Here is a 12,058-nt window from a genome sequence, read left to right on the forward strand (position 1 = left end):
TTTAGAACATGATCTGGTGCAGTTGCTTGGCTGATGGTTTTTATTCATCAAACAGCAATTTCAAAAACTGTTTTAAAGACTGCTGCAGCCTCAGGGTTACTTTTTCGGTATTTAGTTTCCTTTAGTTTCCTGGAAACAGTTTTGAGTCTGCTTCTATACAGCTTATTTGAAACTGTTTTATTTTTATAGATATTTGCTGAGAGTTCTCCAAGGAACATTGTTTCCGTCTCCAGTGTTGAGAGCCAAGCAACTTGACAGACTGACCCCTGAGGAGCAGAGGATAGCAATTAAAAGATGGAAAGATGACTGTATTGTAAACTGTAGAGTGGAGTTCCAGGCTACTTTTGGGTCTTCCAGCTCAGCTGTAGGTGCTGTATCAGAGGAAGAAAGCATTGCCAGTGTTTTGCCAACATCTAAAACACCTTTTCAGGCCTGTTCAACAGATGGGTTAGTAGAGGACACTGTCCTCCTACCAGACGTTCAGGATCAGTCTCGGAATACAAATGATTTGAACTCTGAAATGACTATATGTCTGAATCCATCAAAGGAAACTACTTCAGACACATGTGGCAGTAGTAACTCACGTGCCGAAGTCTCTATGTGTGCTTCCAAAGAGGACAGCAGTGCTGTTTCTCTAACAAAGAAGGTTTGAATTCTGTTTTGTGTTGATAAGATGCTTTAATGTATTTCACAAAGTTGGAATACTAACTGTTTAAAATCCAAGAGTAATAACTGCTGATTTATGCTGAGTTGTGGTTTTGTTTTCTTCAGCCAAGTTAGATGATGTACACATTTCCTTAAAAGCTTTTCTATTTATAAAACCTTTAAATAATTTATTATGTTCAAGATTGAAGTGGCTGGGTTGTTTTTATATATTTTTTACACAGTAGACTTTGTATATTTCTCGTTTCTGTATGCAACATTGCATAATGCCTCAGAGTGTTATGGACATTGCATGAATACAGATTTGCAGGATCCAGTTCAGGTAAGCCAGCTTGCTCCTTTGCACTGCTCTCCTAAAATCCTAGCGTTCCCTGGGATTCACCACTTGATGAGGTATGAAGTAAGCAGAAGGGCTGGGATGTAGTGTTACTGAGTGTCTTGTTGCAAGACTCCTCCTGTATGTGTATATAGCAATTGTTCTAACCATTGTAGTGCAGTTTGTTCACTGGGATATTGCATGGGCCATCTCAGTGCTGGCCCAACACAATTTTAGCCACTGGAGGAGTGGCCCAGATGAGACGTGTGCCATGTGTCTCTCTCACCTTCCACAAAAACCCAAATCCCGGTGCACCTTTTTGTTCTCCATGATAGTTCATCCTTCTGCTACATCCCTTCTCTTTGTCTTCATGTTCTGTTTCATGTAATTCATGACTGACTGGACTTCCCTCCTCGCTCAACTCAGATGTTGACTGCCTGACTTTTCTCTAAACTCTGCCTAATGCCTGCACTGCAGAGTTTGTCTGCCAGTGGCAGTGGGTGGCTCCAGTCAGGTCTTTTGTTATAAATAGCATTTTCTAGCTGATGATATTACTCTTCTTCAGGTGTTTTTGCATTCCTTCAGACTTCAATAAGAAATAGCTTAAGTCTTTATAAAGGCTGCTCAAAAGAAGGTATAGACCATTGCATGTCCAAAACTTGAGCTGTGTTGCTCATCTGTCTTGGAGCTGTCCTTCCTCTGCCAGTTTCCCACTGCTCTGCACACTGTGCAAAAGCTGGCTGAGGTGTATGTGACTATTTCTGGATTCCAGACTGTCTAAAATATTCCCTCCTTTTTACTTCCCTCCTTGAAAAGTTATGCGGCCAGTTTATGGAGGAACTTAGGAAATTATTTGTATCCACTAGCACCTGTTGAAATGAAAAGTTTCCTCAAACTGTAGCTTTTAATTAATTATTAGTATTGAGCCCATTTTTTGGTTCTTTTTCTTTCTATAACTTTGTGCTTTCAGATTGCTAAGATTCATGTGTTTGTTTGGGGCAAGGGCTCTGCTTTTTAATTGAACCATGAGTTTTCCATGTCAGTCATCAAGATTACATGTTCCACATCTTTTTAGATCTCTGAAAGAATGTAAACAAATGCTGTGAGGTCTGAGACAGCTGCTGCTATGCAGGGCAGATACTAAGGGCATGCTAAATTAATTCAAACACAGGTCACCACAGATCACTAAAAATTTAAAATGGCTCTGTTTCTAAAAGGTAGAATGTAATTAGGACTGACTCCATCCCTAGTGTTAGTGAGAAGGAAAATATCCTTTTTGTTTAGACTGTAGAATTAAAAACAGTGGAAGGAGCCACAGACAGACATTCCTGCAAATACTTTTTTTTTAATTTAGTTCAACATATGACAAAATATTTTTGGTAAGTTCAAACATAAGATTGGTGGGGACCTTTGAAGTGATGGCAGACATTCAAATTCTAACAGATCATGTTGAGCACATTGGTTTGCAGTTATGGTTTTCAGATGTTCTGTAGCATTCGCTTGTGCAGGGGGAACCTTGCCAGGAGTGGACTCCTGAGTGAAATATCTCAGCTTTCTCTGCAAGCCATGTGAACTGTGAGGTGTCAAAGAAGATGCAAAACAGCCAGTAGGTTGTGTGGGGAGATTAGCTGGTACAGGGGCAGAATGGTACAGGAACAGACTTACTGAGACTCAGTGAAGTCACTTACTTTGCTCCACAGCCACAGGGCAGGTTTGACTCTACCCTAATTCTTAGCAGGTGTCCTGTTGTAAAGGGCTCCAAAGAAGCAGGGCAGTCCAGTGGTTTCTTGCCCTCAAAGTCAAACAATGGTTTTGTTTGTATTGTCTCACCCGAGTGTTTCTTCTGTACCTTAAATCTATGGCCTCTCTTCACTTTTGGCCAGAGAACAGATTATTCTGCCCTATGGTTCTGCAAGTCTGTGAGGTACCTACAGCTAAGGTACATTCAGCTCTCATGGAGGAGCCCTGGAACTTACTGCAGTGGCCTGAGGGAGTGCAGGGCTCAGTGCTCCCCCCTTTTCATCACTTGAAAAAGGGGTTTGGGGGGTAGCCCTAAACTGTGACCTGCCCTCTTATTGCCTCTGCCACAGGAGCAGAACCTACCAGTGTACTTGGAAGGGACTGATCATTTAGTCTCAGGAGTTTGCATGTGTATCATGCAAAAGCTGTAACCATTCAGAGTAAGATCTTCCAAAATCCTCTGACTGTAAGCTGTGGCATCAAAATAACTCCATGAAGAAACATGGTGCTCTGGGATGCTGAAATTGCTGTTAGGCAGCTTTTTACAAGCTTAGTCGCCCTGCTACTCATGGCTCAGTGCAGTGAGGCTTTCAGGATGGATTCTTAAACCAGTTGAAGGATTATTTCGTATGGATCTCAGAAGTGGCAGGCCCTGTGGAGTGCCTTGAAACTTTAGGTCCTTTAAAAAGTTCCTCTGTGCTGAAATTGTAGGAACTTTTGTACCACCTGGAAATTGTACAAAGTAATGTATGTGTGTGCACACACTCCTACATTTTTTTTCCTTTGTGTGTGGTTTCACTGCTGGTGCGCGTTGCTTAAAATTGCCCACTGTAATTTGTGTTCTTTTAGAGGACTTTGACAAGCAGTCTAAGTGATAAAATTATCCATTGTGTAAAACTTGATCTTTCTTTTTTAGTTTTGGTTTGGTTTGGTTTTTTTGGTGAACAAACGGCAGATATATCCAAGAGCTGTCTGCTGTGATCACTTACTGTTTTTCACTGAAAGGGAGATGAGTGTAGTGAGATTTTAATAAAAGCTTCAAAATCTTAATTGGCCATATCTGAAGTGGTGCCAAATGAAGGCTGCAAGCAAATCACTCCCCCTTTGCTTCTCAGCAGTTGAATGTTGCCTTTGTGATTTTTGGGTTTTTTTAGCAGTGGAGACGTCACGATCCTCTGCTTGCTTCTACACTCCTGTGCTTAGGTGCAGCATGACCTGACTTTTCCATTTTGAAAACAAGATTTTTAAGATCATCTCACAGGTGCCCTCCAGATGTCATGAAGGAAAGCACAGCATTTACACTTCTGACGGTCAGTTTAAAACAATCCAAACCAACTTCCAGTTCCTCCAGACTTTGTAGCTACACCTAGAGCAGCTCTAACTCACTTTTTGATGTGCGTTTTTTGATGTATAGAAAAAAATACTCCTTTAAAATTTATTTTTCACAGCAGCCACACCTGCGCTAAACATTTGCAGGTGGCAGTCAGCCACGGCCTTTAGTAAGTCAGTGTGAGCTTTGGTATGTGCCTGGGGCACAGTTTGAGATGAATTTTTAGTCTGTGGTTCTTTTTTCAGTCCTGATGACTGCAGCACAAGGCTAAGGACCAGCTAAAGCAGAGCACCCGCTGCTCCAACCAGCCCTGACGCTGCTGTGGTCAGACCAGCCCTGGTTCTCTGAGGAAACTGAAGGACAAGTTCTGAAGGTGACTGCGCTAAGAACATCCTCAGAGCTGAATTTCAGTATGTTTTTTTTGTTTGTGTTTCATTCTGGTTGTGGTATTCTTGTCTCATGGTCCTACACACCTTACTGTTGATGGTAATGAAAAGGCATATTTTAAGTATTTTAAATTTCTGAGTGCTTATTATTTTTATTTTAGCATATCAACATACTGACATAGTGCATACCAGTTAAAAGGAGATGGTCATTTCAAATGAATTGTATTCCTGAGGAAAGGCATAGAACAAAATGTGTTCAGAGAAATTTGATTGCAGCTTTAGTTTTTCAGATTTTTCAATCCAGAGTAGTTGTTTGCAGCAGTGTTCTTGGTAATACTCTGTACTGAAAGCAGAAGAAACTAAAAGTTGTAGAGTAGTGGTAATGTCAGAACCTCCACAAATGTTGTAGTGCTAACAGGGCTGTCAGGACTGCTTAAAAAAAACCAAATATATTTTAAGGCTATTTCTAGGCATTATTGCTAAAGTTATATCTTCACGCCTCCATATTGTCATTGAGTCTGTCTCTCTCAAGATTAAAACACATTTTCAACACAGAAGTTACTTGGAAAATGATGGTAAATTTTTATTAGTACAGCTAGACAGAAACATCTGCTTGACTGTGCGACATTGCTGCCTTTTGGAGCTACAGATGTGGTAGAATTAAAATCAACAATTGTTACACTACAGTGAGGCTACACTTGTAAGAATCTTACAACAGTGTAACTGTGATTGTAGCCACTATGTCAGCACACTGAAACACTTGTTACATTGGAAGGAGGAGTATGTCTATTTCATGTGCACACATAAAAAAAGCAGTATAAAAATACATTTATAAAATTACAAATTTTCTCTTTACATGGAATGTTGTCAGACACAGGTGTGGGGAGGGAAAAGACCCAACTGCTCCCTCCTAAAAACTATTTGGGAATGGGGCTCAGCCAGGGATTTCTTCAGACTGATCCCATTCAGGAGGGGTCTGGACCATATGTTTCAGCAGGACTCTCCCTTGTTTCTGCTTGGTAACTGGTGGCAGCCCAAACCCAGTTAATTAAAATGTGTAATTACATATTATCATTTGGTAGTGCTAATATCTACATGAAATTATTATATGTACTCTGGTACTTTACAAAATTCAAACGTGCTAACCCAATCACTTCAGCTGGTGGAGATATGTCAGGCTGGGCTGTTCATTTCACAACAGTACCTTGTTTTTCCTTGTGGAAAACAGACTTTGCTGAAACCTGCCTGTCACCAGATACACTGGATGGATGGCAAGGCAGGCCAGCTCTGATAGCCCCTGGGCTGCCTGCTCTGGTAACTCTCAGTAACTGGCTCCAGGAGTCTGAACGGTGCTGCCCTACAGCTGCAGGAATCCTGGCCCTGGAGAAAAGCCAAAGTTGGGGACTGTGAGCTCCAGCTTCCATGTGCTTGAGGCAAGGGCATTGATAACCTGCTTCAGCTGTAATGTACTTGCATTGGAAAAACATGGTGACAGCTGCTTTCTCTCATTTATAGCTGGGGGAAGAACAGCACTTATAGTAAAATCAAAATCCTTGATATATATAAAAAAATAAATCCAAACCTAGTGAAGCCTAGAGAGTTTTCTTTCTAAGCACGAAACAGTGATACAATAGTCACTTAAATAGAGTTTCAGAATCCATAACATAAATATTGAATATTCGTTAATAATGCTGTCTAGAGCACTGTCTAGTATGTCTAATGGCAGGCATGTTAAAGGAGATTATATGGACATCAGAGATAAAACTTTAAAACAATAGTCAGATCTATGTAGATTAGTTGTAATATGATTAGTAATACCTGAAACGTCCATTAGTTAGCTCTTTTAATGCATGTTTCCACATATGGCAGTCATGGTATTGACAAGGCCCTGCCATGTTGTCATGGGGGCATGCCAGAGGTAGCAGAGAGGATAATGAAATACCTTAGCCTGGATTCACAGTGGACCAGGTGCAGTACTGAAAACACATGAGTTCTAACTGCCTTGCTCCCTGGTGAACTTCATCCTGTAATCCCCAGGTTCCTGACTCCTCCTACTCTGCCTTCCAACAGCAGCAAAGTGTGTGCAGGACCTCACCTTCAGCAGTTGATAGCACGCTTCCCCTACAGCAGCATAAAGAGGTGTCAAGCTCCATTATAATGTTTTTCAACCAGAGTCTCTTGGGGTCAAGACTTAGCCTCTTTCCTGCTGCACAGAGCATTCTGCTCTCTGGCTACCCAGAACATGAACAGAGCTCTTTGAACCTTTGCTGATAAAGTTGTTGTACTTGACTTAACGTATTTCTAACATCCATTTGAACAGAAGCTGGAATACAAGTCTTCTATTTTGCAGATTTCTTTCAGCCTTTTTTTTTTTCTCCCAGTTGTTTAATCTTGCTATGCAAAATGAAACTTTTCAGTGCAAGATACTAGAAGAGACCTATCAAAATCACCCAGTTTCCCAGTGTTTGGGATACTGCTCACACTGCATTTTTTGCACTTTAAATCTGCATTTTCCGTATCTCACGAGATGTTCAAACTAGCTGTCTCTAGGTAGGGGAGAACCATTCCAGTGGCATTGCCAACCCTGTTATGTTTTTATACAGCTGGCAATGTTCCATGCACATTTTATAGGCAGAACACACTATACAAAATGGGGAAAAAAGCCAGTGGGGCATAGGCTTGATGAATGTGCTGATCAGCGTGGTGCTGTCAAGACACAGATGTTTCCTGGACACACAGAGACATTGGTAGCTTCAGAAAGTTAAGTGGCAGAAAATGTCCAACAAGTCTGAACAACTAAGTTTTGGCCTCAGGTGCTGTAAGTGGTAGTTTTGGGTCTGTTGGCCTGCTGGTTGCCCTGCAGATATCCCCAAGCTGGCTCTGGAAACAGAAGCTGTGGAGTCAGGATGGTACAGGGTTATGTCCGTGCAAGTCTGCCCGTGTGAGGGACAGAAGGCCCTAACTCAGGCAGATCAGCAGTGCACAGCTACGCACCTTTGGAGACCTGCATGTGTATTTTGATGTGCTCTGTGCCACATGGACGTGCAGACTTGTCGATGTCTCCCACAGCCTCCAGCCTGTGGTGCGGCCATGCCTGGTGTTGCCCTTGTGAATATGTCTTGTCAGTGCCATCTGAATGCACTGATTTCATTCCTCATGACAAGTGAGTGAAAATGCATGTGCTACTAACTGAATAGTATTAAAATAGGTATTCAAAAAGGTTTTTCTAGTCTGTGCTACTGCTTAGTTTGAATAGCTGAAAGGCAGAAAGTGGCTGATACTTTTCTTTTTGCTGTGTTTGGAATAGCACCACAACACAGTTAAAAGAAAAGTCAAAAAGATTATTAATTCCACCCCAAAGTATATTCGCCAGCAGAGGGTTTACTGTTAATATACACTGCATATTCCATACCTCCACACAAGAATAGACAGAGCCTCAAACTCCTTTTCAGAAAGTGTCTGGACTGCAAAATCTTCAGTGCTGAAGTGCCGATTCCTTTTTTCTTTTATCTGTGAGCACAATTCTTACCATCTGGAGTTAGTTTAGCAGAAAGGTGTGGATGTATATTTGTCTTTCAATCCACTCAATAAAATGTGACACATTACTGTAAACACCAGGTCCCAAAACCTTGGAAAAGCAGACAGAGCCCCAAGATGTTAAACCAAACAAAGTCCAGCGCCCTGCAGGTTGTTCACACACAAGCGGCCCTCCACTGTCACCCTGCAACATCAAAGAAAAAAATAGTCTATATGGGCTGCACGTGGTCAGCAGTCATATGGTTAAAGCTGTGTCTCAGTTTCTAGAATAGTTTGTCTTTAATAAGTAACTCAGCTGTAAAAACTGTCTGCTCTGCTGAACTATGTAGCAGCACACAGCACTGCCAGTATTTATTCCCTTCTACATTTCTACAACAAATTACCTGCAAAAGACTCATACAGATTTTAAAAACCTGGTCTGATAGTTAACTAATACAGACAAACCTTAGAGTCTTCAAGCAGCATTTCATTATCATAATGCGAAGTTGATTACAACCATAGTAAAAGTTGGGTTAAAATATGTAAATAATGATTGTCATTCCTATAGTAGGTGAAGTATGTTATACCTAATGGACATCATTGTACTTTGGTTTTTAAAAGCAAGTCTAGGTGGAGTTTCTCCTAAGAGAGAGACCTACCATGCAGGAGTCCACAGTGCCAGACTCGTAGCCAGCACAGAGCATTCTGCTGGTGATGGTTTTCATGTCAAAGTATGACTGGCATTGTTCCAAGGAAATGATGCGAACCTCTCCTTCTTGAAGCTTGAAAGGCACTAAAAAACAGTATTAAGCATTCAACTATACACTAAAACATACCAATACTGAGCTATGATGTCTCTTTGAGATAGGATAAATATCTCCACTGGGATAAATAATAAATATTACTTATATTTAATATATACTAAATGTAAGGAGAGAAGAATCTTCTTTTCACACGAAGCTAAGGTGAAAGCAGGTGCTTTTTTGCTCTGCTAGCTTTTGCTCTGCTACTTCCTGCTCTGCTGTCATGCTCCTGAGCCAGGAATGTATGTGTTTTATTCTGGAGAAGGACCAAGCACATGGGGACTGGTATAATGCTTGCCATTTATCATGCATCCACACTGACAGGCCCAGGAGGGAGAGCACCTTTACATGATATGGTGTGGGACTTTTATGATGGGGGTAGTATTCGCTGGAAAATAGTAATGTAAGGGAGATAGAGGAGGGTTTGACTCATTGTTCATGGCAGAATTTCCCCATTTCTCAGTGTCTCTCATGGTAAAGCTTGGTACAATCACAGCTGGTTTGAGTTATGTTTGCGTAAATTTGAGAGTGTATCAGGGAATCAGAATTCAAAGGTTACTGATGTTATTTTAGTGCATACAGGAGATAATAAAGGGCTTCTTCTTAGTCTAAACAGCTGACCGAGCTGAAATTCTAAAGAAAACCATTTAATCTAAGGCATGAAGTACTAAATGCTGTGTAGCCGTGATGTTTTTTTTAATGCTTCATAATAGAAAACCTTTAAAACCAATGCTGAAACCATGTTAGAGAACAAAGAATCATTTTCCTTCTGGTGCAAAAGCATTCTGTGGGGGTTTTTTTCCTGCCATTACATAAAAGGTAGTTTTAGATGGATAGAGCTGCTCGTAAACAGACTATCCCTCAAGATGTGCAGTTTAATTTTTGCCACAAGTCTGACCTGGTCACTAGAGGTGAAGTCCCACCTGAAGCAATACTGAAAGGAAAATTTCCTTCTCCAGTGTAAAAAACAACAACCTTCTGTAGTAATTATTATAACAGTGAAGGGAGAAACAATGGCTGGAGTGTTAACAGGGTTGAGGCCAGGATAATTTGCATATGATGCACGCAGAATCATTTTGTCAAAGCAAAGATTTATATAACTCTTCTTGGCATGGGACACAAGAATTGCAATGGCCACAGAACAAGAAAGCGCACTGAGGTTCTGTTCAGAGAGAGAAAAACAATACAATTATGCCTGGATGGAAAAAATCGTGTCACAAGTCCGAAGCATGAGGGTTGGGGTTAAAGTTAGGGTTAGGGGCTCCCCGCAAAGAGTTGGCCATGGAGAGTTGTCCTAGACTCCAGCCTGTATGCCAATGCTTTCAGTCCCTTCCACTTCCACTGAACTAAGAACTGATCATCCACTGATGATCTAATATCCTCTCAATAAAGTTCTGGATACAACTTAAACCAGTAAAATTATAACCACTTTAGGTCACTGTCTTGATAGGAGTTTCTAGATCCTCAACACTTTTGAAGATCAAGCCACTTGTCTAAATAAGGATTAAGAAGCATAAATTCAGGCTGTTAATTTGAAAAAGCCAGGCTCTGGTCACAGCTAGATCTCTTCTTGAACAGTTACAGGTCCTTGTATTTAATAAGGGCCAGTAATAGTATAAATGGATAGAGCTTTGTAATGAGATCACTTATTTGATTTACCTCAGTAGAAAGTTAACATTTTTTTCCAAGAGTCCCAGAAATACTCATCTTACTTTTGTTGCCCATGTGTCCCCAGCCTGTGATGTAGCAGTAGGTGTCTGGCCGAACCAACTGGTCCTTGCTGGGCAAACAGACCGGTCTTACATAGCTTGTCTCATTGATATCTTCATCTAGTTCCACAATGCTGATATCATAGTCTACAACTGCTCTATTGTAGCGTGGATGGAGGATAATAGTCTTCACGAGTCGGGTCTGCATAAAGCCTGAGGGATGATCCAGATTGCTAATACCAAACACTACTTTCCAAACAGCTGCATTTTCTCTCCTTTGTAGAAAAAGAAAAAAAATAATATAGGAAATCTTGATCAAGGGTGGTCTTTTAAGCTAAAAGATAATTTTTTTCTCCAACTTTTTGCACATTGTGCTTTGCAGAGCATTGCACATACAAAAGCTACTAGAAAAAAACTAATACTTAGGCATCATTACTTACACTTAAGATCTAAACAACATAAGGAAATGCTTTCCACTTCTTTCCTGCCTGTTACCAAACAAATTAAAGCTTACACCTTCAGAAGATATGTAACCACCTATTAGCTGCTGTATTAAATGCCAAAGGCTCTCAAAACCATCCCCTGGATCCTGCCCAAGTCTTATGTGCTCACATGCTCACTGCTGAGCCTGTACAGATTTCTCTGGGGTGGCACTTCTGTTCAGTAGTGTGCTGCTGACAGCAGTAAGTCTAGCTGAAATCCCACAGGAGTCTCAAAGAAGCAATGCTATTATGAAATTTAAATCTTTTATGATGGCCATGGGAAAAGTCCCTTATTTATTGTGCATTCAGTCTATGCCAAGCATACTCCCTATTCCTAAGATCAAAGGTTACTTTGACTACTACAGTTTTTTAAGACTTTTGGTACAACATCCAGGACCACAAAAAAATTATGCATATGACACAAGTGGGAAGACTCAACTGGTGTCTGTTGAGACACATGAGAAAAACACATTTTATGAAAGGCTTCAGGGGTGTAATGTCTTGATTGTAACTGGTCACAGGATAAGTCAGGTTCCTAAGTAGTCTGATTCTAAAAACCCTTAAAAAACTTCATCTTTTTTCTACAACTGATGAAAGACAGTTCCATGTAACTGGACAGCAGTGACTGAAGCTTAATCAAAGCAGTGTAAATCAGAGCATGCAGAATTTCAGCTTTTGCACAGTATTCAACAGGATTGTAAATTTCATAATTTGTAAAGAGGTTTTGTTGTTAAATAAAGGCTATTTTTATCTTGAGTTGTATGAAAATTATGACCTTTCAGGCTATAATGTTCAGTTTGTAAGTGTTTCTGTAAAGTTACAAAATTAAGCGCTAAGAATATTCATATGCTATTGTGTTTATGAACATGGTAAAAAAACATTGCTCAGAGTAACGAGCAGTCACAGACAGAATGTATTGTGCTACATTCAGGAAAAAAACAATGTTTTGGATACTTTGGTGTAATGCATTTCAAAAGAATCTTGACAAAACTCAGGGTACTACATTAATAAAACTAGCAAAGCACACAATGTTCAATGTAGCTCTTTCCACTTATGTCCTCTGCAAGTAATCATGACTATTGGCATGAATACTTCTGCTGCATTATTCTTACA

At 40.5% G+C, this 12,058-nt stretch overlaps 2 protein-coding genes across 13 annotated transcripts in view; one reads left to right on the forward strand and one right to left on the reverse strand.

Annotated features, from left to right (window-relative positions):
• ATP10D (ATPase phospholipid transporting 10D (putative)) overlaps positions 1–853 on the forward strand; it is a 44,043-nt gene extending 43,190 nt beyond the window's left edge. For all 7 annotated transcript variants that reach the window (XM_054064698.1, XM_054064702.1, XM_054064695.1 and 4 more), the window contains one exon: positions 190–853. In XM_054064698.1, the coding sequence (XP_053920673.1) occupies positions 190–652 (463 nt within the window). In that variant the 3' untranslated portion in view covers positions 653–853. The remainder of the gene's footprint in view (positions 1–189) is intronic.
• Positions 854–4,462: 3,609 nt separating this feature from the next.
• CORIN (corin, serine peptidase) overlaps positions 4,463–12,058 on the reverse strand; it is a 136,729-nt gene continuing 129,133 nt past the window's right edge. For all 6 annotated transcript variants that reach the window (XM_054064705.1, XM_054064707.1, XM_054064704.1 and 3 more), the window contains 3 exons: positions 10,467–10,738; positions 8,611–8,744; positions 4,463–8,156 (listed from right to left, as the gene is read on the reverse strand). In XM_054064705.1, coding sequence (XP_053920680.1) covers positions 7,974–8,156; positions 8,611–8,744; positions 10,467–10,738 — 589 coding nt within the window. In that variant the 3' untranslated portion in view covers positions 4,463–7,973. The remainder of the gene's footprint in view (positions 8,157–8,610; positions 8,745–10,466; positions 10,739–12,058) is intronic.

The sequence above is a fragment of the Cuculus canorus genome, chromosome 4, assembly GCF_017976375.1.
Source record: "Cuculus canorus isolate bCucCan1 chromosome 4, bCucCan1.pri, whole genome shotgun sequence".
In the NCBI taxonomy this organism is placed as follows: domain Eukaryota; kingdom Metazoa; phylum Chordata; class Aves; order Cuculiformes; family Cuculidae; genus Cuculus; species Cuculus canorus.